Source organism: Lepidochelys olivacea, assembly GCF_965140295.1.
Source record: "Lepidochelys olivacea isolate rLepOli2 genome assembly, chromosome: 11".
Classification (NCBI taxonomy): Eukaryota; Metazoa; Chordata; order Testudines; family Cheloniidae; genus Lepidochelys; species Lepidochelys olivacea.
The window spans coordinates 34,764,355-34,791,909 of NC_140421.1; the positions used below are offsets into that span (position 1 = coordinate 34,764,355).

General features: G+C 40.5%; 1 protein-coding gene across 4 annotated transcripts in view; it reads right to left on the reverse strand.

The window, feature by feature from the left end:
• KCNH7 (potassium voltage-gated channel subfamily H member 7) overlaps positions 1–27,555 on the reverse strand; it is a 341,749-nt gene that overhangs the window by 66,522 nt on the left and 247,672 nt on the right. For all 4 annotated transcript variants that reach the window (XM_084642910.1, XM_084642908.1, XM_084642909.1 and 1 more), the window contains one exon: positions 1,113–1,538. In XM_084642910.1, the coding sequence (XP_084499036.1) occupies positions 1,113–1,538 (426 nt within the window). The remainder of the gene's footprint in view (positions 1–1,112; positions 1,539–27,555) is intronic.

Sequence of the window (27,555 nt, forward strand, 5' to 3'; positions counted from 1 at the left end):
GTGAAATGAGTAAATTTCATGCTAAGATCATCAATTTGGCAGTAATGTTCACCTTCTCTTCTCCCTTCACAACACATACACATTATTCACAAAACTTTCAGTTTCCCTTAATTCAAAATGTGCAAAATTGTACTGGGGAAAAGTGGATTCATTGTGTCTTTTGTGAAACCTACAGATCGTATTTTGCTGGGTTTGCTGCTGCAATTTTTTTTTAAACTGCTCTAATTCTACCCTACCCTCAAAAAAGAATTTTTTACTTGTCAGTTCAGCTTTCATCACAAAGTATATTATAACTTTAGCCTTTCTTAAATTAAATAAAAACTCTTTGGAAGGAGGCAGAACTGGGTTAGGTATCCACAAAATGTGTGTGCGTTACACACATTTGGACAGTTTTCAAATGTATATATTTGAAAACTGGTGCAGGTCAAGGTTACACTTGCTTTACCTAAACTGCATATAACACATTTAAGTTTTGCATCTGAGCACAGATAAGAAACTTAAATACCATAGTACTAAATCTCTTGTGCCAAAGCCCCAGCTGGTATAAATCAGACCAGCTCAAGTGAAGTTAATAGAGCTACGTTAGTTTATATCAGCTGAGGATCTGGCCCAGGTTATTTTAGCAAGGATTTGAACTTCTAAAATGATTTAAAAAAGAAACCTAGTAATAGTTTTGGTTTAACATTGCCAGATTGACAGACCTGATGAGTGATTCCCGCAACCTATCCACAGAACAGCTTAACCATGTGTGTGAGTGAAAGACAGGAAGAGAGAAATGTCTTTGGAACACCAAGATTATTTTGCAATGCTGCATGTATGGTATGTTTATGTTATTTGTAAAGAAGATTGTGTCAAAGAATTTGAGAATGAAAAAAATTGATTTGGGTCATCCAGTCTGTTTTTCTGCCAGAGAAGGCTCATCCACTACCATTTTACTGGTGTTTTGTCCAGTTAAATTTTAAGTCCCAAGTGCTGGGGCTTTCACCACTTTCCTTGGGAGATTACTGAGCAGCCTAATTGAGCTCACTGTCAGGGAAATGTTATGTGTGGATATAGCAGATTATCAAAGTCAATACTTGGGAAGAAAAGGCTACTTCTTTATTTTAGCTTACCTCATCAGAGCCAGATCCAAAAATCAGCAGGTCAAAAGGAATTGCAGCAACCATGTCAATTAGGAACCAGCCTTTGAAGTAGTGAATTGCTATTTTTGCTGGGTCACTTACCACTTCTTCATTCTGGTTTACATATGTTGTTCTGAAGTTTATTAGAATGTCAATGATAAACATAATATCCACAATTAAGTCTACCACATTCAGTGGGCTGCAAGAATATCCACACACTCGTCTCTTCTGTTCTTCGCTATCGTTCAAAAGGAAGGCCGCAGAGTAAGGAGTGAATATGGCAGTATATATCACTAGCAACAAGATGAGCCAGTCCCAGACTGCTTTGAAAGGACTGTAGTGCAATATAGTAAACTTGTTGATGCGAGGTGTCTGGAGTTTATATTCTGGCAGAACATCTGCTCCTAAGGATAGAACCTAGAACAAGAAATATAGCATGTAAAGAATTAACAAATCAGAGTAAAACAATCTGTGCATATTTAAAAAAAATATAGCAAATATAGTGAAATAGTTAAATTGTATTGTGTTATTTAGACCTGGAGGTTAGGTCCTGATTATACAGTCCTTATGCAGTCAAAATTTCCATCTAATCCCACTCTACTGCCAAGTAATATTTATTACATTTTTGGAAATTAGATCATAAACAGCCATACGGGTCAGACCAAAGGTCCATCTAGCCCAGTGTCCTGTCTTCCAACAGTGGCCAATGCCAGGTGCTTCAGAGGGAATGAACAGAACAGGCAAACATCAAGTGATCCATCCCATATTGCGATTCCCTACTTCTTGCAAATAGAGGCTAGGGACACTTCAGAGCGTGGTTTTACATCCCTGCCCCTCCTGGCTAATAGCCAATGATGGACCTATCCTTCATGAACTTATCTAGTTCTTTTTTTAACCCTGTTATAGTCTTGGCCTTCACAAATCCTCTGGCAAAGAGTTCTACAGGCTGACTGTGCGTTGTGTGAAGAAATACTTCCTTTAGTTTTAAACCTGCAGCCTATTAACTTCATTTGGTGACCCCTAGTTCTTGTATTATGAGAAGGAGTAAATAACACTTCCTTATTTACTTTCTCCACACTAGTCATGATTTCATAGACTTCTATCATATCCCTGCTTAGTCGTCTCTTTTCCAAGCTAAAGAGTCCCAGTCTTATTAATCTCTACTCATATAGAAGCTGTTCCGTACCCTAATAATTTTTGTTGCCCTTTTCTGTATCTTTCCCAACTCCAATATATCTTTTCTGAGATGGAGCGACCATATTCTAGAGGAGGGTGTACTATGGATTTATATAGAGGCAATATATTTATTTTCTATCTGATTATCTATCCCTTTCCTAATGATTCCCAATATTCTGTCAGCTATTTTTGACTGATGCTGCATATTGAATGGATGTTTTCATAGAACTCTGACTCAAGATCTCTTTGAGTGGTAACAGCTAATTTAGACCGCATTATGTTTTCTAACGTGCATTACGTTGCATTTATCAACACTGAATTTCATCTGCCATTTTGTGGCCCAGTCACCCAGTTTTGTGAACTCCCTTTGTCACTCTTCACAGACTGCTTTGGACTTAACGATAGGAAGTAGTTTTGTATCATCGGCAAATTTTGCCACTTCCCTTTTTCCAGATCATTTATGAATATGTTGAACAGTACAGGTCCCAGTACTGATCCTTGGGGGATAACCTATTTGCCTCTCTCCATGTAAGAGCTGACCATATATTCCTACCCTTTATTTCCTATCTTTTAACCAGTCACTGATCCAGGAAAAGATCTTCCCTCTTATCCCGTAATAGCCTACTTTGCTTAAGAGTCATTGGCGAGGGACATCATCAAAGGCTTTCTGAAAATTTAAGTACACTATATCCATTGGATCCCCTTGTACACCCTTGTCCACATGCTTATTGATCCCCCCAAAGAATTCTAGTAGATTGGTGAGGCATGATTTCCCTTTACAAAATCCATCTGATAATTCTGTTCTTTACTATAGTTTCAACCAATTTGCCTAGTACTGAATCTTTTAAAAAGGTACAAATTAAAAAGGTATGTATTAAAAAATGAAAAGCTACCTGGAATGAAATCTTAGGGGAAAAAGTAATACCCTACGAGATAATCATTGTGTGCTTTCATTTCCTTTTTGATTAGCTATTCAAGTTTTGAGATTTTAGCTGGTACAAGATCAAAGTGAGACAACTTCTCCCACAATAATCTTTTAAAAATCCTTATTAGCTCATCTATTTTTGTTTAATTTTTCAGCAGCAAGTGTTTTATAACACTTAGATCCTCTCTTTCGCCACCTAAGCAGCGCTAGTTGTTCAATAAAGATCTACTGTGAAAATGTTGAGAGAACACTAGGGTTAATAACTACTCTTCTCATTTGAAAAGTGAAGCAGGGAATGATTAAGTCATCCACAAGATTATATGGTATCTTTAAGCAGCCACTAAACACCATGCTGAGGTGATGGTGGAGGATGTTCATTATTATTTATTTTTTAGCTGGGACTTAACTAATGGAACTTTTTTTTTTTTGCACTAGAGACATTAGTCAATAGCAAACTGAATCAGAGACATTGTACAGCATCTGAAGCAGGATTCACCCTTTCAGACCCCCAGAATGTGACATGACAAGAATAAATCAGCTGTTTTCCTAGTATTAGAGAACAATGTGTGTGTGGTCGGGGCGGGGGGGGTGTAAGGTGAGGGGAGGAGAAACTGCTATGCACTTTATAAATAACACAGTCCTCCTGTTAGAGTTTTGAGACAATGAAAGAAATGGATTAGACAACAAGAACAATAAAGCTCTCTTCACAATTTTTTGTCAGAAATATGAAAATTCCAACCAATGTGCTGTATTGCTAGAGAAACAATCAAGCTCCATTCTTTTCTCTCCTACTCTAGTGTAAATCAGGAGTAACTCTCCACTGAAGTCAGGGTCTGATTCTCTTTTCACTTACACTGGTTTATTTCTATTGACTTCACTGCAACTGAAGAGTATGAGAGCAGAATCAGGCACAATAAAGTAACTGTAGTGTATAAGTGATGCGAGATCAAAAACAGATCCAGTGGTTTCACATATAGTTTCTTAGACACAGGTTGACTGGATGATTTGTGTGATTGATAGATAATGTATATAAAACTTCACACTACTATCAGAACAACAAAAGTGATTATTGCCTGAAATTCATTATCTGATTTTTTGTTTGATGGCCATGTGGGTATCTTGTCTTCTCAAACCAGTCAAAATGGACAGGTGTTCATATAAAAAAGAACACCCACCCACTACCAGCATCTGTACTGATAGTATCAGTAGATTGTGGCTAAGAATTAAGACTAATTTATTCTCTATCTTCTACATGCCATCCCTCTAAAGTGAAGGCACTGCTTTGTCCAGCCTGTATTTATTCTTTAGCTAGATGGATGGACAGCTCCAGATACTGATGCCCTCTCAAGAATGAGTTCCTTGTGGAATCTTAAGGTATAAATACCTTTTCCTCCCCCAGGTGCACATGATGGGTCAATGCCCCCAACTAGGCCAGCCACTTTCTGTTGCCCCTTGGCTCTTCTCAGGTATGTGTCTCTCTCGTTATAACCCAAATGCAGTAAGGACCCTTAAAGGAGCCCCATCCTTTTTTCCCTGCTGCCCAAACAAAGATTCACTGCATTCAGTGGCTGTAGGCACATTTTCTTTACACTAAAATACTAAACAATGAACTCCACTACATCACAAAAGATGCTTAATAAATGTTTGGTGACCAAATTTGTTTGGACTCTGAGACAATGGATCAGGATGTAAAGAAATAAAAATTGATTCTTTAGATATGAAAATGCTTTGAGAATGTTGCTTTCCACCATGGCGTGCCAGTCCTGCTCCAACTGAGATAAAAGGATATTTTTGCCCAGAACAAGTGTCTATACTTGTCATTATGAAACTGAAGAAAATATCATTTCACTTTGTGGTTGCTGAGGATAACAAGGAAGAAGTGACAGATGGGAAAAAAAAACTACTCACAATTTCAGCTGATGATTTACCAGCACTATTAGCTGCAAAGTATCATTTTGGTTTGGAAGGATGCATTTTGCTAGACTTTGAGCATCCACAGTAGAAGTATTTTCCCCAGAGTGGAAAGTCCTGTGTAACAGGAAGCCTGACAGCCTGATAGTTAGAGTACATTACTTACAGCCCCTTGCTTGGGTGGGTGACTCAGTCTTTAAGAGTGGTGGTGTGTGGGGGTGTTAGAGGGACCTGGACCCTCCCTTTCCACAATGTCCCAGCCAAGGGCTCTGTGACTGTAAACCCCTGAACAGGAGCAGCCTTCCTGGTAGGAAGTCTAAACCCACTGCTATTTCTCACCAGTGTCTGTTCAGTTTGGGCATGGCCCCTCTAGTTCAATTTAGTTGGGCAGTCTGCTTCCTTTTGTAGATCTTGAAGGGCATCTGGTTCCAGGCTCCTTCAGGCAGGGCACCCCTAAGCTGGTGAGGCCAAACTCTACATTGTTCCTGGGCTTCACCCACTCAGTTACCTCCAGTACTGGAGGCTCCTAGGTCTCCTCCACAGTCTCCCATGGCTGAGGAGACCGTGCTTCCTCCCAGGTGGCCATCTTGGAAGGCACTTAGTGATCTTTCCCCTCAGTTAGGAAAACAGCTACTTCCTGTCCCTCCAACAGTCAGCCCCAAACTGAGCCTGGCTCCCTCCTTTTCTCTTCCCTCCAGGCCTGGCATTGGCTGCAGGCATAATAGGGCAGGGCTAGCTGGGCCCAAATTCTCTCTTTAACCCCTGCTGTGCTGGCTGGCAGTTTCTCTGCTTCATCATGGTCTGGTTCTGAATATTTTTCATGTCAGCTTATGCCATTTATTGCTGATGAAAATCAAATCCTGAGCTGGGATAAACTGCGTAGTTTTATTGACTCTAATGGAGCTAGAGAAATTTACATCAGCTGAGAATCTTGTCTCAAGTATTTAGAATTGGTAGGATTAACCATCTACTGTCTACCTACCTCTTTCTGAGGTATCTCCCCCTTATATGTTCAGTCTGGGGTAACAGCAATTGTCAAGATGGAATACATTACAGCAGTGTAGCAAATCTGCAATTGACATTCCCCAGTGAGTGAGCAGTCAGGATCCAAACATCTCTAAAGTCATGTAAGTGAGTTTATCCCAGAGGTTGAAGCCCTTCTCTGCCTCCTTTCTGTCTTTAGTCTCTCTGAGATTAACACAGTAGTTCCTCTGCCAGTGAAAAAAAAAAGAATATATTTGAAGGCAATGGAGGACTGGGAGTGATAGCAAAAACAAAGCAGACAGCTACCTAGGGTAGCAATAACATAGGGGGCTTCCAAAATAAAATGAAAAAATAGTCCTGTCAGCTTTTACTGTTTAAAACATGATTTAATTACTGGAGGAGGAAGTCCCAGTACTGCGCTCCCCAAACATGATCTTTCACTTTGGGGGGAATCTCATGCCTGTCTCCTCATGGAGAGCCTTTCTGTGACATGACAGTTCTATTGTTGGGCTTCCCAAGGAGATCCTGCTCCTGGGTGGGGTCTCCTGGTGAAGAGTCAAAGAGGCACACTAGGATGTTGTGTAGCATGCCAGTCAGCTTTACTCTGACACTGTGTAGTTGATTTATGCCAGGCAGGTTATGTTCATAGATTCCATACTGCTGTGTGAAAGTTGTTTCAGGGAAATACTAAGATTCAGGAAATCTTGTCAGAAACACTGACCAGTTGGATTCTTTTCTATATTTGGTTTCCTTCCCATTTTCATAAAGAAAGGATAACTAGGGCTCGGGTGATCGGTGAGGCGCAGTGGGGCTCAGACCACCTGCTGTCACCACTTACCTCGTGTGCTGTTTTCAGCTTAGGGAAATATGCTCAGCCTAGAATGTGGACACTGACCCATTTCCTCCCAGGTGACCAGAAGAGAAGGGCTACTATATAAGTCCATGCTGGTGCAGGATCTTTTGCCTGGATCAGGTGGGGCAGCACATACCCATCCACCCACGGAAGTGGTGAAATACTGGATTTTGTCAGGATCCAGTGGGCGTTGCCAGATTGACCAATGCGAAGTGGGTTTTTTTACACCTTCCCCATAGCAGTGAGGGGATTTAGTTGGGGGTGAACATGGAACAGGAATTAGGTAATGATGTTGCAACTCATAATATAAATGTGGGGTGGATGTCCAGTGCAGATACTCTGTAGCAAAGGGATGTGGTGATCAGATAAAAAAGGATTGGTAAAGGATTTAAAGGAGGTATTCTTTGAAGGAGCAGAAATGGGGGCGGGCGGGGAGTGGGGGAGGGTGTAGGGCTCCAATGACTGGTCCTGTAGGGAGCCAAATCCCCTCTCCTTTATAGCCCCCCCAATCCTTATTTGAGGGAGGAATGGTGAGGTCCCAGCAGTGGGTTGGCTGCGGACCAGGATGGGTAAGGGGGAGGACTGACAGAAGCCCCCTCAGGTATATACTGAAATGATTATGGAATTACCTACACCGTACACTTTTATCTAGTGGGTACTCCCAGACATTTAAGAATTTCTGCCCTGGGCCACAGTGAGTCTAACCCTGGCCCTGCCGCACAGGGCTGAAGCTGGAGCTTGAGCAACTTAGCTTTGCAGGGCTCCCAGTGGTGTGAGGCCCTGGGCAATTGCCTTGCTTGCCACCCCTGAATGCTACCATGCCAGGCAACCCCATTAAAATGAACTGGCGACCCACAGTTTGAGAACCGCTGCATTAGGTGCATGATCTCCGAGTACCATAGGTCTCTCTCCTCACATGAGGTAACCTCTCTCAGTTCTGAATTCTCCTGTGTTTTATCTCCATTACAGCTATCAAACTATGTCTAACAAGGACAATTTCTTCCCTTTTTGTCTCTATTCATAACATCACTATGAAGCCAGTACCACCTGAGCATTCTCAGGAGATGACTGAATTCAGAAATCACTATCTGAAAATATACTATATTACACAAGTGCCACTGAACAAATGACAATTAAGCCAACATTTGACCCCTGATGACAAGCATTACCAATGTCCTCAGGAACTTCTGAATTAGTTTGTGATTATTATGGCCTTTCAATGCCCATATTTCAATTGCCTTGATATCTTCTTTCTTGAAGCTGACATGGATCACTAATAAGGCTACCCCAATTCTGAAATGATAAATAGCTGAGCTCCTTTTTGATTTTAATCCTCCAGAAAAATGTATTACACTGCCTTTAAAAGTCAGCACAAACCCAATTTATTTGTTTTTCAAAGGCTGGCCATTAAAGCACAGCTTCCCAGTCAGAAAATACCACTACCGAGAATTTATCAATACCTGTCTGATTTACCCATTTTTATCTGTTCCACTACATTAGAACTATACAGCAGAATATTGCATATTTATATCTAGTGAGAACATTTATATTCTGCTATCGGAGAGCGTGAAATACATCTGAGGTATCGTAAGCTAATATTGAATGAGTATTACTTTTTAATGTTAAGATTTCTAATTTAATGATTGCTATAACAAATCTGTTGCCATAATAAAGTGTGACCTCTTTGCATATCTGCCTATTTGGGACTTCAGATACTTTCTCATTAAAGCATTAAACAATGAGCTCAATATTTCTTTGTGTGCAGGACCAGAAATAGCACAATATTCTTCTTTGAATATACCCGCATATTTACCAAATGACGAATGGCACACTATGGATGGGTGAACGTAAAAGACACAATACTTACATGAACATGTTTTAATTTCTTTTATTCTAGAAATCAGACTGCTACAGTAGCTCATGAAATAAAGGTTTTGTGACTATCCAGCGCTTAAAGCTTTGAGTTACGCTGGGAATACCACGAGAACAGGCTTTTTGCTTATTTTTCAGTAATTTATTTTCTGGCCTAAGCTGAAATTTGGGAGGTAATGAGTTATGTGCGAATGCAAAGAACCAAATATAAATCAGACTTTTATGAACCTAAAAAAAGTTAAGTATGTACTAACTGTTGGATTGATTCTTATTTTATCTGATCTTGGATTAATAATTATGCCTATAACATACAAACCATTTCACTGATGTTCCATGTTAGCTTTAGTTTGTGCTGCTGAATTTTTAAGCAATCCTTGTATTAGATCTATTTTAGGTTAGAAAGTTCAGAAACGAATTGTCACCTTTTTGATTTATTACACCACCATCAGTATGGTTAATTGCTTAGTGAGTAAGACATAGGGCCGAAGTCTATCGTCTTTACTAAGGCTGGCTGCCTGATAATGATCACTCCTGTTTATCTCAACTGAAAAGCATCTGATTATTGGCTAGCTAAACAACAGTGGTTCCCTTAACCCACCCCGCAATATTGATAATCTATCCAACTATACTCTTAGCCCAGCAGAAGAATCTGTCCTATCTTGGGGCTTCTCCTTCTGCCCCTCCACCCCCACGGACATGATACAGTTCTGTGGCGACCAAGAATCCTATTTTCAACGTCTCCGACTCAACGTCTCTGATTCAAGGAATATTTCCAACACACCTCTCCAAGGAGAGACTACTGAATTGGAATTAATTTGCAAACTGGATACAATTAACTTAGGCTTGAATAAAGACTGGGAGTGGATGAGTCATTACACAAAGTAAAACTATTTCTCCTTGTTTATTTCCCCTCCTACTGTTCTTGTAAAGTGCTGGAAATGGCCCACCTTGGTTATCACTGCAAAAGGTCCCTCCACCCCTGCTCTCCTGCTGGTAATAGCTCACCTTTGCTGATCACTCTTGTTACAGTCTGTATGGTAACACCCATTGTTTCATGTTCTCTGTGTATATAAAATCTTCCCACTATATTTTCCACTCTATGCATCTGATGAAGTGAGCTGTAGCTCATGAAAGCTTATGCTCTAATCAATTTGTTAGTCTCTAAGGTGCCACAAGTACTCCTTTTCTTTTGGCTCTCCAACTCCTAGTTAGAGTTGGACATTTCTAAATGACATATTTAAGATCTAAGTTAATTGGACAGGACCATCGACAGTAGTCAGAACACTGTTCAATGACAGAGCTGGGTAGATGTTTAACAAAAATTCATATGGTACAGAGAAAAAAAAAGGCCAATTGATTGAGAAATTGCACCATATAAGTTACAACAAGATCTATGCTAAATTGCTATTTGCCAACCCAAAAAGAATAGCCATGGAAGTTGATTTTGACCTGTCATACATTCTGACTCTATTGCCTTCACTTCAGATTTACCCAGTGGAAGTGAAAGTAGCATTTGGTCTAAGATATATTACTGCTTCATATACAAATAGTTTATAATCATTTGTCTGAGCTTTCTGTGGTGATTCACAAGTACTAGGTGGATATTTTATTACTTCCACACCTGCCGATCCTACTTGGCAACCCTTTGTTCTGCATTATTTTGTACCCTCATGCTTAAACATACTGTGACTTTCAGAACAATGCTACAGATTTATGGGTTGAGAGATATACTGGTAAAAGGGGATGTGTGTGGGTAGACATGAGCAGCAGGTGAGCTTTTACCTGTATGTTTCTATCTCAGTGTAATCTAAGTTCTTATTTTAGTGTTTTGGTACAATAGAGAATCTATTTCTATTTCTTCATCCTCTACACTCCAAGCTATTTTTTTAAATAATTCTTTTATTAAAGTGTATTTAATGTCTGGTATTTAGATTCCTAAATAATAATCTGTTACATCATCTCCCCAAAAATATATGATGAAGCAGAGAACAAATCTGAGCCCAAACCTGAAACCCACACCCACCACGCATGCATATGCAATGTGACTCATCTGCTGTATGCATACAGCTACTGCAGATGGGTTAGTGCCTTGAAATTACAGCAGCTGTATTAAACAATTATTGGGCTCTCTGACTGAGAAAATTTCCCATGGGTGACAAAGAACCAGCTGGATATTGCTGGTGTTTGCATAGTAGATGTGTGTTGGTGTCTATGAACATTGAAATCCCCAGAAATGGAATCACTAAATCAGAGAATTCATCCAAAAATATACTGCAGTGGAAAACAGAAAAGCAGGCCTTCTAATCCAAGTACTTTGATCTTCCATTTGAACAGAGTTACAAAGCTATTCTGGGCATTATTTTTAAAATAGAACATTTAGATCTTAAGCCTTAGGAGTCTTTTCCTGATAGCCAGTCTGCAATTACTTTCATGTTAGCGTGTAACACATCAACAGAGCAACACCTATAAGCAGATAGATTTGTTGAATGTACTTTAATGAACTTTAAATTTTACCATAGTAATTTGTGGATTATCAGTGAAGGTGATGTTATCTACTGTTCTATTTTTAGCAAGCACTAATGACAGAAAAAGCATTATGAGAGACATATCACTCAATTCTTTATGAATTAACCTAAAGGAGCCTTTCAAGCTAATGCTTTAAAAACTTTAGGCTACAAATTGGGAAAGAATTAGCACATTATTGATTGTTCTATCGACCACAAAACCTCTAAGCTGTTAACAAGCATTTATAAATCATCCAGCTAGCCATTAAGTACCACATTTGCAACAGGGGCTTAAATTATTATCATTTTCAGTCACTCAAAATGTAGTTACAATCATTGGTTGATGACCTGTCAGTGGAAAGAAGTACTCCCGCACTTGTTGATATTATCTCCAGGCTAGCTATTTTAAAGTATTTGGCCATTTATGAAAATCCTATATTTATTAAGATCCATTTAAAACTAGTTTGCTGGATGAAAAAGATTCAGATGTGATTAAAACTGAATATAAAAATAAAATGCAAAAGGAAATATGCAATGCATATGGTAAAGATAGTTAAATAGTTATGGTAATGCTTTGGGCTTACGCATGTAGAATGCACATTGTCAACACTGAAGAAGTTTCACACATCCAATGAAGGGTAAACAGACATTTAGGAATCCTTCAGTATTATGCTAAATAAAAAATATGGCCTAGATTTTCTAGTATGATCTGTACACTTTGTACTGTTCAGACAGCTCACAGTAGAGATTTCCATTAGGAAACAGACAATGGAGAATTACAGAGGGGAACTTTCCACTAGCATAAAGTTAATGACTGGCAGTTCCTGTGGCATGAGGGAACCTGGGGGGTAAGGGAACACCACAGGAATGTAGTAGAACTCTGTTGCACTGATCCTCCACTTGCATAGGCTACTCTAAAGTTACAGCTGGGCTGGCATTGAATCAGTAAGCATAAGTGGCTCCTTGATGGGCCCACCCCTACTCCTGTGCTGAATGGAGCTCAAACACATGGAAAATTCAGCCCTATATTTAGGGACATTTTCCAAGGAAAGGAGAATCTCTTAGGTACTGTAGCTGATTAGATGCATGGCTGCAGAGCATTAAAAGCACATAACAAATATGTACAGAGTTCCTAGAATGTAGCTCAGTCTAGTAACCTCTAGAAAAATATGCAAAACTTTGGCAGGAGTAGGCCCTTTGCTTGTACACTCTTCTTCCGCTAGTGTTTGCTTGGGTTTCTAGCTATAATACAGGCTACTTTTTTATATCTGGAATAAATCATCGATCATCATAGCTTCCAGGGCTTACCTGGTGCTGCAGAAGTGTAACAAAGATGTAATAGGCCCTACAGTATATGTGGGAAATTATTGTCCTATAAAAAGCTTCTCTTTCAGGCTGCATCTACAGCCCTTGGAGGGAGTTGTAGTCAGCATGCTTTCTTAGCAAGAGAGTCTACTAGAGCAAATCACCTGGTCTTTAATGGTTTCTACTGGATGGCCATTAGCCCCAGAAAACAACAGATTAATATATCTACTGCTCCGTTCCAAAACCTAGGTGCTAATTGAAAGTCTTAAAGACTAGGCCAGAGAGAGAAGGTTTACTTAAGCTCACCAGGTTATACTCTTCCCTTGTTTACACCCTGGCAAGCCAAATGAAATTGAACGCTCTGAACTTCAGAAAGTTGTATGAATATATGAGAGAAGAACTTGTATGATCTTTTTTATTTCAGATAAAGGAATGGGTTACTTTAATATTAAGAGAACATGGTTCCAAAAAGCTTCTTCTCTATTTTCTGTCTATATGTGGGGGGATGGGTCTAGATCAGTGTTTCTCAACAACCGGTCCATGGACTAGAGTCAGTCTCTGAAAGCTCCCTGACACAGTTTAGGAAGGCAGGAAGCTGGTTCTTGATATCAAAAAAGTCTGAGATACACTGGTCTGGAGAGCCTCAAGGACCCTTCCAATTTCTATGATTCTATATGTTCAACTTATTTTGAAAATGGACCATATTCACAGGCTACAGGTGCTTGAATTTCAGAGCAGAAAGGTAGGAAATTCAGAAGTGAATAACTATGTTCTATTTCCTTGCCATCGAGGACTCTTTCATTTCTTGAGATCAGTAATCAGAGCAGGTTCTTCTGAACAGCACTGCACTTCTTACAATACACTTCTATGCGACTTCTAGTAGATGTGTTTGTAAGTTTCTAATGTATCAACTGAAAGGAGTGGAGTTTGCCATAGTCTCTCTTTCCTTTGAAAAGATACCAACTTTGATTTTACGTCAAATTGGCAATTCATTGAATAAAGTCTTATACCTAAAGGTATAGTGTGTCTTAGAGACAGATTCAGCCCTGTATCACACTGAAGATTTATTCAGGTGTTTGAGAGGTTGATTAGGCTGCACAGATGGATATGTAAGACAATAGCTGATCCAAGGCACCCTTGATCTTGGAAAGAGGAAGCTCTATCAGTTGTCCCAGGATTACTAGTCTTACACTAAATCTTCATATAAATACTTTATATAAATTGTAGCTAACTGGATTTGCATAAATACTGTACATCACTTGGCTTCTTAGAAAAGAACCTTAGCTTTATACTACCCATCCTTAATAAATTAATTTTAGATATTTGGGGTCAGGGCTCCTGTTCATTAATTAGCTTCCTGAGACAGCTGCCTCCTTCCACAAATCACAGTAAGTATCTGTAACTGTTTCTTGAGTGAATCCCTAAGATTTAATTATACTTTTAAAATAATTGGTGGATTCAGATAATCTGGGATTTCCCCCCCACCACTTATGCTTTTCATTGACATGATTGAATAGAATTTTTTTAAAGTTACTTTTCTTTCTTTCTTTTAAAAAAATGCTCTCTCAACTGGAATTCTGGAGCCCCATTCTTCCAATCCCTTAATACTTCTGCTGCCTGTAAAAGGCTGGGATTAATCACTCCCTGACAAGTGAGATATATATAGTCAAGAAATATGCACTGTTTGCTCTGGCTTACTAACATTGAGGAGGTACAAAAGAAAGAAAATCAGAAGGCCTTCACACTATACATTTTGACAGCAATGTTGGCTAGTTCTTGCCCTTTCCTACTGCTTCAGACCTTGGACTCAAAAATAAACAAACAAACAGAAAATCATCTCCTAAATTATCAGGGTCAGCCTACCAGATTTACTCCTAGCCAGACCAAAATAAAATTTTCTCAAAAGCTAGTCCAGCTTCTCTTTTTATGTGCTTCAGACCCGTTGAAGATAATTGGTTCTCAGTTACCATTAGTTCCAAATGCCATCACCTGTTCCATCTGCAAATCTCTGGAACTTTTAGCTTGTTAATTTGGCATGCTCTCCGTTTTTTCTCACCAGCAGTAAGTAGGAACTCAACCCTTTCAGTAAACAATTAAACTTTTGCCCACTGACTTTCCAGTTTATGTCTTTGCTAGTACTAAACAGTGAAAACTCTCATTCCTTGCAATAAATAATGCTAACTTGATAGATCAGCTAAACAAGTCAGTATCCCTTTATCTGGAGATAGTGGTGCCCCAAACAAAGTAAATATATGCCCCCATTACAGCACTGCAAAGTTGTAGTGTTTGCACAGTACTGGTGATACTGGCCTGGATCCATAAAGGGATCTAGCCACATGGAATCACTGAAATCTACTAAGCCTGAGTTAGGTGCCCAGGCTCCCTATACAATGAATGAGGAGGAGGAGAGATAGGTGCTTAAGAATAGGGTCTACAAAAGACACTTCTTTACCTATTCAATAGCAGATGCTGATTAAAGGAGTATGTCCTAAGTGGGGAATAGGCTTTATACTGAACTACCAGCTAATCTGAGAATTGGGCTCCCCAGCTCTAGGCTGAGTCACTGTGGCAGGAAAATGCCATATGCACCCGTTCTGAGGATAAATAGGACATCAGTCTCCAGGGCCATCAAACTATTAAAATGAAATGTTGCAATTCTTAATTTTTAAACTAAGATGTTCAATGCAGGTGGGTTTTTTTTCCTGTTTTTGTTTTGAAATTTGACATAAAATATAGGTTTCAGAGGAAAAACACTCACACACATCCCAGCCTGGCTGCTGCCTGCTGCGGCACAGAGAACTGCATTCCCAGAGCTTGGGGTGCAGTGTGCTCCAGCACCTCCTGGGGATCCCTTATCCCTGCCCTCACTGCACCCCAGGAGGCAGGGATAAAGGATCCCTGGGAGGCTGTGGGAAAGTTTTGGGGCTGGCTTCCCCTCACTGCCATCACAGTGCATGATGCCTGGGCACCTCTGCACATGCATCCCCAGGATTGACCAGGGGAGACGAGGTGACCCAGAGGACAGAGAGGGGACCAAACAACTGCCCTGGGTGTTGTGGGTCATCCCTCCACCAGCTGTGCTGAGCCGGGAGCTCTGCTGCTCCCTCTCCCTACAGGACTTAGTCCCCACTCTGTTCTCTGGCCCCACGGGGGTTGCATTTGCAGGGGCACCTAGGCAGCATGCAGCAAAATCTGGCTGTGCTCCTGTTACCAGGAAGCAGCTCTATTTGCAAAAAGCTTCTTTTGATCAGTTTCCATTGAAAACCTTGAAGACTCTCTGATAGTGTGCTTGCAGACTGGTGATCAGCAGACAATGGGTTACTGAAGATCTGAGCTACTGCCCTTTGCAAACAGACATGTGGCTTCCATTTTTAATAGACTGCACCATAGATTGTCAGCATGGAGAGATCAAAAGGAAGTTGCCCTAAGGAACTCCGGGATACAACAGGAAGACTTCCAGGACCTTAGTCAAGCTGGGGACACGTGTACACAGGAAAGCAATAGGGCTCAGATCCTAAGTCCCACCTTAACATGCGCTTGGACCCGACAGCCCTGCAGGGTCCTGGGACCATAGGTTCAAGCCCTAGGTTAACCCAATCGGTGTGTGGATACAAGGGAAGTTAGACTTGAGCCCAGGATCAAGCCTGGGATTACATTGCTGTGTAGACATATCCAGAGTCATTTTCACACTCACTTTCTCTCTGTCCCAATGACTATTTAAGTATTTATCTACAATGGAACTGCTTCAAGAGGAGAGACTAAGAGACCCTCCTGAATATCCCATATCTTAGGGCATGCATACACTAAAAACTTAAGTTGACCTATATTAGATCAACTTACAGCTATCACAGTAATTACTGCGGTGGTTCATGTCCACACTACCTTTCTTTGGTCAGTAGTGTGCAGCATGGAGGACTTTCTTGCCAATTTCACAGCTCTAGGCTGACAGCCAACAGCCGATGTAAGTAATGCAGTGCCTACATGGACGCTGCATCACCCTGACTGCACCGACATAAGCCTCTTGTGGAGGTGAAATTATGTCAGTGTAGTAGGACACTTACATTGGTGGGAGCAAGGCTGTAGAGTGTACACGGACTTAGTTAGGTGGACATAAGGCATAGTGTAGTGTAGACCAAGTCTTAGTGGTTAGCGTGCTCTCCTGAAAGGTGGGAGATCTGTTCAAGGTTCAAATCCTTTTCCCCCAGCAGACAGAGGGTGGAACTGACCCTGGATCTCCTGCATCCTGCGTGCTCTAACCACTGGACTAAAAGTTACAAGGGAGGTGTCTCCTTCTCTGGTGGGATTTCATATGGGTCTTTTTAGGCATGTTCAGAACCCAGATTGGGCCTTTCAAGTGCGATAGGTGTGAGAACACCTATCTCTGCCTGGTTGGAGAATCCCACTGCGGCTTAGACAAGCTATGAGATGCCTAGAGTGAGGCATTGTGTGCGTCACTAGCAGCAGAAACTTAGGAGCCTAAGGGACCTTTACAGTTAAAATTTAAGGTACCAAGGGATTTTAGGTGCCTAGAAGGTTAGGTTAGGGGTTTTGAGGATCTCAGTGGCACCTAAATGTTGGACTTAGATGCCTAAAGTGCTTATGTATCTTTTGTGGATCTGGAGCCCTGTGTTTTGTTTTGAAGTGAGAAAATCAGTTCTCATATCCCCAAAATTTTTACTGTAAATCATCTAATTTCTTCAAAGCGAACGACAATACAAGTTCATGGACTTGATCCAGATCACACTGAAGTAAGTAGAAAGACACCCATTCTGTGTTTCTTCCTATATTAAAACTGCAAAATGGGTGATTGTCTGTGGGAGGTGATACCGTATTATCAATAGCACAAATTGCATTCAAGGTCTACATCATAGAATAGATCACTGATTATGCACTCAATTAGATCAAAGAGTATGCAGCTCAGGAGAGTTACAATGAGGAGGCTGTTCATTCCCTTAAGATACAGATTGATCTGTGAAATGTAATTGTCACCAAAGACACTAGATACTACTAACTCAGCAGGGGGTTGGGAAATCCCCTGATTGGAAAGGATGGATCCAGGGGAAATTAAGGATGGACATGTAGATTCAGTTCCCATGCTTTAAAGCAGCTGAGCTCTCTGATTGCTGCATTTCCACCGTATGTTGTGATCTCAACATACAATATTGCAGCAGTTCTGATCCCTTTTAGGATTCATGCATCACGAACAGAATGGACTAGAAGGAAGGTGCCCTCCAGGAAACAAGGCTATTCAGAGGAGGCTTTGAAACATCATTTCTGTGGGTCTGTGATTACCAGGTTTATGAGGGTGAAATCAAGTGTTGTTTTTACAGCAGAAGGAAGGACCATTATTTTTTGACCTTATTCTATACCAAAAAATTGAAGAGAAAAAGCCTCATTTTTTCTTAAATCCATTAAAAACAATGTGCTCAATTCTCCACCACATTGCACCTCATGTAGTCTGAGAGTTTAAGGCCAGAAGGGACCACTAGATCATCCAGTCTGACCTTCTGTACAGCACAGGCCACCATCACTACCCAGCACCTGCACACTAACCTACCAACCAAAATGAGGCCAAAGTATTACAACCTACAGTAGTACCCACCGGGGCAGTCATTTATCCCTGTGCAAATTGACTGCATCATTGAGAGTTGGTTACAATTTTGCACAGGTGTGAATGATTACACAAGGTACACAGTGGTGGAAAATCAAGCCCGTTGATTTTCACTGGTTTTATCATCACTGCGGGGTTCCCTCTCCAATACACAGCTTTTTTTCCACATGCTCATCATGCAAATTACATTTTTAAATGATCGTATTACATGCACTTATACTATTTATACAATTAGGAAAATGTATAGTAATTATGAAACTCAGTTATGTAACTACACAGTTAAAAAGATGAAATTATATTGCATTGTTACTTACTAAAATTACTATGTAATAAAAACAAAACTTTCTGTATGAGTGATACTAATTGAACATTAAGATCAGGATAGCAACGGAGAAAGAAAATTCACAGTTTAAGGGGAAATGAATATAGAACATGTTCAATACAGTAACCAGATAAATGCCACACCACAAGCATTATTAGTGTGACGTGTAATTGGAAGGCATACATATCATAAGGTATGTTCCCCGTTAATTTAGAATTTCCTAGCTTTTGTCAGCATGTGTTCCAAAACTAAGAGCCTTGAAATGTAGTTTGTGCGTGAGAGTTATTGTATAGTGTTGTAAACAATGCAATGTGTCAGCTGAATCAGAGTGTTGAAACTATACAGCTCAATAATTTGGTTTATTTTTAGTTCTTATATTGACCCTGTCTGTCCTAGATGCTACTAAACAGTCTTCTTTTAGCCTGCAAACCTGAAGGTTAATTTGAAGTCATGATCATCTAATAGTTATTTTTATATCAACAGCTGTGACTGGCCTTGGGGGCTATTGTTACTTATTTCTTCATCTTCTGGGACTGACAGAACAGAGTCTGGACAAAATTATAAAAGCATGTAGTGAATCTACAGGATCTACCAGTGCATGTCAGGGAACCTCTGAACTTTGAGAGCTTACTTTTCAAACTGTGGGTGTTCAGTGTTTCTGGAAATCAGACACAAGTGTCCAATTGTCCAGGAAAACAGAATACATATTTCCTCATCTCCTTCACTGAAGGGTAATGGTTAAATTGTTTGGAAAAGTGTTATTTCAAAGTTATAAACCCAGAAGATTTTTGCCTTATTGCAAGGTGACTATTGTGATGAACCATCATACACTTCAAATTCCTACAGACCCCAATTCAGCAAGGTACTTAAGCACATGCCTTACTTTGAGCACGTGGCTAGTTCCATTGATTCGAGTGAGATTAGCAATCTCTGAATTTTGCTGATTTGGTGCCAGAGGCTCTATTTACAAAAAAAGAAACATGACTAAAGGGGTGTCGGCTTGTATGTTCATTGTTTAGTTAATTTGGTTTGTTACCAAGCCTAGGCTGTGCATATTCAGATATTACCTCTCCCTTTTCTTTTTTTTTAAATGTAAGATAGATTCAGGCGACTATAGTCTCCATACAACTCTGACTCTGTTCACAGTAGAATTAACAGCTTGCTTTTGGCTTCAGAGTCAGACATGAGTGTGAATTGTATGCCTATGAGGAGTTTACAATAAAACAAGAAAGGGAAAAGATTAAGTTGCTTACTGTTGTGCCTCCACGGGCTGTAATTTTAGGACTGGAAGCCTTTTTTTGTATTCATTAAAAACGTTAAAGGACAGATGTCAGATTTTTTCATTGCTGCTTTGTTTAATAAAATCAACTTTTTGTGCCTATGGGAAGACTTGTCTCATTCTGGTAATCAGTGTCAAGACCCCATCTGAACCTGTCAGTGCAAAAAATGTGTAGAAATGGGACTGTTCTCCTGCTCTCGTCAGGAGCAATAAAAAAAATAAGTAAGTTGAGTCTTTCCTAAGGAAGATAGTCTCCCTTAGCATCCCTGGAAATTATAATTCAGAAGATAAGAAACTGCTGTAAGGGAGAGTATTACCTAAACACTAATTTGAGTGATAGATGTCTACAATGGAACATGACAGCTCCAATTTTTTAGGAAGGGCAATCTGACAAAATTGCTGAGATGTCTATTTGTCCCAATAAGATTCAGATTGTTATACAGAGAGGGGCACCCAGAGGAAAATATGGTCAGAACATATATAGCTCCAAATGTGCCTTATACATGGAGTCTTTCCTTGGCAGCTGAACATGCCAGAAAAGACCACCATGTGGGATTCAATGAGATTCCCGGCATCTGCTCATTTAGGGCTAGATTCTGGCAGCCTACCTCATGTTGAACAGCATCCCACTCTGACCCAGATTGTGATACCCTTACTCATCTTCGGCAGTTCGTTATCCAGTAGATACTCCTGTTAAGTTCAATGGAATGTAGCATGAAGGGAGGTGCTTCACAATGGGACTTAATGGGTCACAACCTGCCCCACTCTGAATAGCTCCATTTATTCTGATGGGGCTAGTCAAGCAGTAAGATGCTACTCAACCTGAGGAAAAGTGATGGAATCTAGTCTTTACTGCCTTACTTTAAAATTCACGAAACATTGGAAAATACATAAGAAACAATTCTGCACTGGCATGGCAACAGTCTAGGTGATGTCATTGGTCTTTTCCATGGTTCTGTGAGTAAAGACACCCTTTGCAGTGACATAATGGTAATCTGAGGAGGTTGACATCTCCTTTCACTTTTCCATTTTAGGATATGAAAGAGTAGAAATGAATGGAGAAGCAGCATTACCAGTGAGGAACTGATTCACTCATACATTGTCTGGTTTTCTCTGCTCAAGACATACTCTCCAGTGTATCATCTACAGAAAGCCTCCAGCATACATGTTATAACAACAGTGTTTGTATATATAAAAAAGAAGATTCTACTATTATGACTTCATTGATTTAAGTTCTTTCTCTTTTTTCCTTCTTTTTGCTTCTTTAATTTAATGTGTTTTTTCCCTTTCAGTGTTTTTAACAGCCTTGGATTTTCCTCATACTTTCAAATGTTTTAATTCGTTAACAAAATCTCCCTTTTTTATTTTTCTCCAGGCAAGTCACTTTTCCCCCTCTTAATTGCAAGTCCCATCTCCCCCATGCTCACTGCTCACTGGAGGGGAGATGAAGCCTATGAATCCGAGCTGGGGGTATTTATTAAAGAGAGATTGCTGTCTCTACAGCATAAATCTCCACCATTCTTTTAGACTATGCAGAAGCCCCTTTGTGGAAGGTCCAGAAGGGGCCAGGCCCACATATTGAGAGGTAGAGAGTGGAACCATGAATGGTGGGACAACAGTTGTATGTGGCATGCTCTTGCTACCCTAAAAACTATCAAGTCAAAGTAGAGTATGTCACCAAGGCTGAGAACCTCAAAGCTATTTAGGCTCCCATCTTCTATTGATTTGGCTCATAAGTGAACTAGGAAAATGTGGACTAGATGAAATCACTATAAGGTGGGCACACAACTGGTCGAAAGATGATACTGAAAAAGTAATTGGTTCTTCAAACTGGGATGTTTGGGGGTTCCATAGGGTTCAGTCATAGGTCCAGTACTAGTAAATATTATTTTCATTAATGACTTGGATAATGGAGTGTAGAATATGCTAGTTTTCATTAATAAATTTGCATATGACACCAAGCTTGGAGGGTTTGCAAGCACTTTGGAGTACAGGATTAGAATTCAAAACACCCTTGACAAATTAGGTTAGTTGATTTAGGTTAGTTAATGGGAAAATCTTTCTAACTATAAGGTAGTTACGTTCTGGAATAGGCTTCCCAGGGAAGTTATGGAATCCCCATCATTGGAGGTTTTTAATATTTAAGAAGAGGTTGTACAGACACCTTTCTTCGCTGGTCTAGGTTTACTTGGTCCTACTTCACCAGAGGGGGCTGGATTTGATGACTTCTCAAAGTCTCTTCCAGCCCTACATTTCTATGAGTCTATGTTGCTACGATCTGTGCCCAAGTCTACGTTACTTGTATGGGTTCTCTCTCTGGTTTGTAGGACCCATGGTTTAGGAGCAATGTTCTAGGACAAGCTGTGATCTGGGAGATTTCCTGGCAGCACAGCTTCTGCAGGAACTATGTTACTGGAAGCCACATGGAGCCAGGGGAGTAGTGAAGGCAATTGAAACTGTAGAAGCTACTTGGATTTAGGGGGCTGTACTGTGGATTTAAGGACCTCTACTCTCTCTGACTTTTCCAGTCAGTGCAAGACCCATGTTCCCCCTCAGTAGAAGACTGAGAAGGAAACTCTTGTAACTGAAAGCCTTTTCCAGAATATCTGCACTGATGTCCCATTTTCTTCCACGTACATTTCAAGGTTCACATGCTTACTTTAAAAAAAAAACTTTCGCTACTCAACCACTATTGACATTTCTGCCATTATCTCTCCCTTCAACACCTATTGTCCTTCCCAGATTCTCTCTTGAAATCTCCTTTTGTCTTTTTTGCCACTCTCCATATTATGGCACTAGGAACATGCTAGTACCTCTACATCCTAGGCTTTCCTCCTTCAACAAATTCAGAAGTGCACCTGTTCAATGAAATAGTATAACTACAGTGATCATTCACCACTCAATGCTTGTTCATTGTCTTATACTTGTTCATATCTTCAGACTGTCTGTAAACACTTCAGGGAAAGAATTATGTTCTGCGTTCCATATTTTATCAGTTGTAAGATACTGTTTGTACTTATTTTCCTCCTCTCCCCAATTTTGCTTTTCACTTAAATTAGTATTTCTTTTCTGTTGTAATCACTGCTATTCTTTCAGGGATTCTTCCTCCCCTTTCTTTTCCTCAGCCAAACCTCTAGTTGCTCTTATTAGCTTGCTAACCTTCTTTTATCCTTTACTTCCCCTCTGGCCTTTAAAAATGATAATATTTCCAATCATCACTTCCATTAATTTCCTTCCTCTCTGTCTCACCACTCTTGTACCATCTCCCTTCTCTTTTTCATTCCTTGAATGTCCTACCCAGCTTTAGAATGTGATAGAAGTGATGGAAATATTTTCCTTCCGTCCCCTAGATACTTTCTGAAAAAGGAACCCATTCTGCCTTCTTTCTTATTCTGCAGCTACTAGGTCCACTATTAGTGATGCATCACAGATATACCAAACTCCACAGAATGAGACTCTCATGCTTTCGGACAACTCAGTGCAGTGCATGAGCTGACAACCCTCTATGGCATTGGGTTATAGAGATAGCCACCATCCTGGTGGAGATGCCAGACTACAGCAGTGGGAAGTGGCTTTTTTTCAATAAAGCTGAGGAATGGAAAAACAAGGAAAGAGAGATGTGGCTCTGGGGGATAGAAGAAAGAAGTTGAATAGTCAGGGTATGTTGTGTGTGGGGAATGAAGGAGAGGAATTGTTTGATGCACTCCAGTCCAGAACAAAATATTGGAGCACTGCTTCAGCCTGACCATGACACTGACTCATCATTATCCTCTGTATCATTACTCTCATATCCTGTTGGTTTATCTCTGCATTGGGTTTTCAAACCTGGTATAAAAACTTCTTTGCTGTGTTAGAAAGCTGGAAACATGGTGAGCTTCCTAGAGTACAAATGGGAGGAGGCCTCGGGCCAGATTTTCAAAAGTATGTAGGCACCTATAGATGCAGATAGGGACCCAGTGAAATTTCAAAAGCGCCTACGTGTCTTTTGAAAATCCCAAATTCACTTTTGAAAATTTTACCTCTAGTCAAATTCACAAAAAAAGGACATTTGTCAGTTTTTTCCCCCATGACTAGTTGTGTTGTTGATGCTCAAGAAACTTCCTGAAAAAGCACAAGATCAAATCCGCACAGACACACCTCTGGAACCCCGACCTGGGATATTCTATCTACTACCCAAGATCCATAAACCTGGAAATCCTGGGCGCCCCATCATCTCAGGCATTGGCACCCTGACAGCAGGATTGTCTGGCTATGTAGACTCCCTCCTCAGGCCCTACGCTACCAGCACTCCCAGCTACCTTCGAGACACCACTGACTTCCTGAGGAAACTTCAATCCATCGGTGATCTTCCTGATAACACCATCCTGGCCACTATGGATGTAGAAGCCCTCTACACCAACATTCCACACAAAGATGGACTACAAGCCGTCAAGAACACTATCCCCGATCATGTCACGGCTAACCTGGTGGCTGAACTTTGTGACTTTGTCCTTACCCATAACTATTTCACATTTGGGGACAATGTATACCTTCAGATCAGCGGCACTGCTATGGGTACCCGCATGGCCCCACAGTATGCCAACATTTTTATGGCTGATTTAGAACAACGCTTCCTCAGCTCTCGTCCCCTAAAGCCCCTACTCTACTTGCGCTATATTGATGACATCTTCATCATCTGGACCCATGGAAAAGAAGCCCTTGAGGAATTCCACCATGATTTCAACAATTTCCATCCCACCACCAACCTCAGCCTGGTCCAGTCCACACAAGAGATCCACTTCCTGGACACTACAGTGCTAATAAACAATGGTCACATAAACACCACCCTATACCGGAAACCTACTGACCGCTATTCCTACCTGCATGCCTCCAGCTTTCACCCTGACCACACCACATGATCCATCGTCTACAGCCAAGCTCTGCGATACAACCGCATTTGCTCCAACCCCTCAGACAGAGACAAACACCTACAAGATCTCTGTCAAGCTTTCTTACAACTACAATACCCACCTGCAGAAGTAAAGAAACAGATTGATAGAGCCAGAAGAGTTCCCAGAAGTTACCTACTACAGGACAGGCCTAACAAAGAAAATAACAGAACGCCACTAGCCGTCACCTTCAGCCCCCAACTAAAACCCCTCCAACGCATTATTAAGGATCTACAACCTATCCTAAAGGATGACCCAACACTCTCACAAATCTTGGGAGACAGGCCAGTCCTTGCCTACAGACAGCCCCGCAACCTGAAGCAAATACTCACCAACAACCACATACCACACAACAGAACCACTAACCCAGGAACTTATCCTTGCAACAAAGCCCGTTGCCAATTGTGCCCACATATCTATTCAGGGGACACCATCACAGGGCCTAATAACATCAGCCACACTATCAGAGGCTCGTTCACCTGCACATCCACCAATGTGATATATGCCATCATGTGCCAGCAATGCCCCTCTGCCATGTACATTGGTCAAACTGGACAGTCTCTACGTAAAAGAATAAATGGACACAAATCAGATGTCAAGAATTATAACATTCATAAACCAGTCGGAGAACACTTCAATCTCTCTGGTCACGCAATCACAGACATGAAGGTCGCTATCTTAAAACAAAAAAACTTCAAAAACAGACTCCAGCGAGAAACTGCTGAATTGGAATTCATTTGCAAATTGGATACTATTAATTTAGGCTTAAATAGAGACTGGGAGTGGCTAAGTCATTATGCAAGGTAGCCTGTTTCCTCTTGTTTTTTCCTACCCCCCCCCCCAGATGTTCTGGTTTAACTTGGATTTAAACTTGGAGAGTGGTCAGTTTGGATGAGCTATTACCAGCAGGAGAGTGAGTTTGTGTGTGTATGGGGGTGGGGGGGATGTGAGAAAACCTGGATTTGTGCAGGAAATAGCCCAACTTGATTATCATGCACATTGTGTAAAGAGTTGTGACTTTGGATGGGCTATCACCAGCAGGAGAGTGAATTTGTGTGGGGGGGGTGGAGGGTGAGAAAACCTGGATTTGTGCTGGAAATGGCCCACCTGATGATCACTTTAGATAAGCTATTACCAGCAGGACAGTGGGGTGGGAGGAGGTATTGTTTCATATTCTCTGTGTGTATATAAAGTCTGCTGCAGTTTCCACGGTATGCATCCGATGAAGTGAGCTGTAGCTCACGAAAGCTCATGCTCAAATAAATTGGTTAGTCTCTAAGGTGCCACAAGTACTCCTTTTCTTTTTGCGAATACAGACTAACATGGCTGTTACTCTGAAACCAGGAAATAAAATGTAACTTATTCCTGGATAAACTGAATTTGCCTGCAAAAGGCAGACAGATATAATTTATTGGCACGGTTCTCCACTGGTGTAAATAGGCATACTATTATTGACTTCAATGGAACTACATCTATTTACACCAGATGAGGATTTGACCCTGTACCTACTTATGTAGTTTAGGCATTAGGAATAAAGGAAAAGTCTGGGAAATGAAGGTAATAAGGCAGGAAGGAATATCTTTCTGCTACTAGATTTTTCTCTCATTACAGTAAATGTTATATTTCCAATGTGGTTCTGTATTAGAGAGTTTTAGAAAGAAACAAAGTTAATAGAGACATAAGATTATGTCAAATTAAATTGGAAGTGTTCCATGAAGCATTTTTGACAGAGCATTTCACATTTAATTTTAAATTTAGTGAGAATTAGTGTTCTCAGCAGGTCAAGCTGATCTGAGACATTTCTGTTGGAGCTTTCATAATATCTAAATTGTTTGGGGAATAAATGTAGATTTTAAAAAAATCTGCCCATAACGTAGAATCATTAGCAGATAGGAATTGTGCATATTGGCACTAATTTAGCCCATCAGAGTTTAGAAAAAGATAATCAAGCTTGACTTATGCTTGCATAACTTATAAAACCTAGGCTTTTTAATGAAACTTGACTTTTTGCCATATTAGATGTAAAAAGATTTCTCTGTAAAACTAATTTGAATAATTTAAAATATATGAAAATTGACCCAGAAGAGATTAAATCTTTCACGACTGACCAAGGAAGAAAGTGCAGTGGTTGAAGGCACAAGTTAACTATCTAAAGGGAACTATGGGAAAGATAAGAATCCAATTACATTTTAGGGACTAACTGATTTTAAGATAGAACTAATACAAATTTTATCTCTATTTCTCCAGTAGGACGGACAATATGTTATTTTATATTTCTGTCAAGGGGCAGAGGAGTATGGAAACTGTCTGGCATGGCAGCAGTATAAAGAGGCAGTAAGAAGAAATCAGGCCTATGGAAAGTAGAAGGCTATCTTACATGAGATCCTCCTTATGCCATTAATACTTCCATGCAGGCTGATAAACAGTTCTTCTCATCTTCAGCAATCTCCCATTGGCCAAGTATTTAGGGCCTGACCCTATGTCCATGGAGACTGTAAGCAGTTTGGGGCTAGGGACTGGCATTTTCTATATATTTGTACAACATCTAGCACATTGTGGACCTAGCCTGGCTGGTCTCTAGGCACTGGGTCAATAAAAATAATAATAGTAGCTGTTACTATTGAAGTCAATAGAAAGACTTCCATTGCCTTCAGTGGCCTTAAATAATTTCCCTAAATCTCATAGGGTCAGATTTTCAAAGGTATTTGGGTGCCTAAAGATGCAAATCTAGGTGCATTTGAAAATCCCACCAGGCACCTATCTA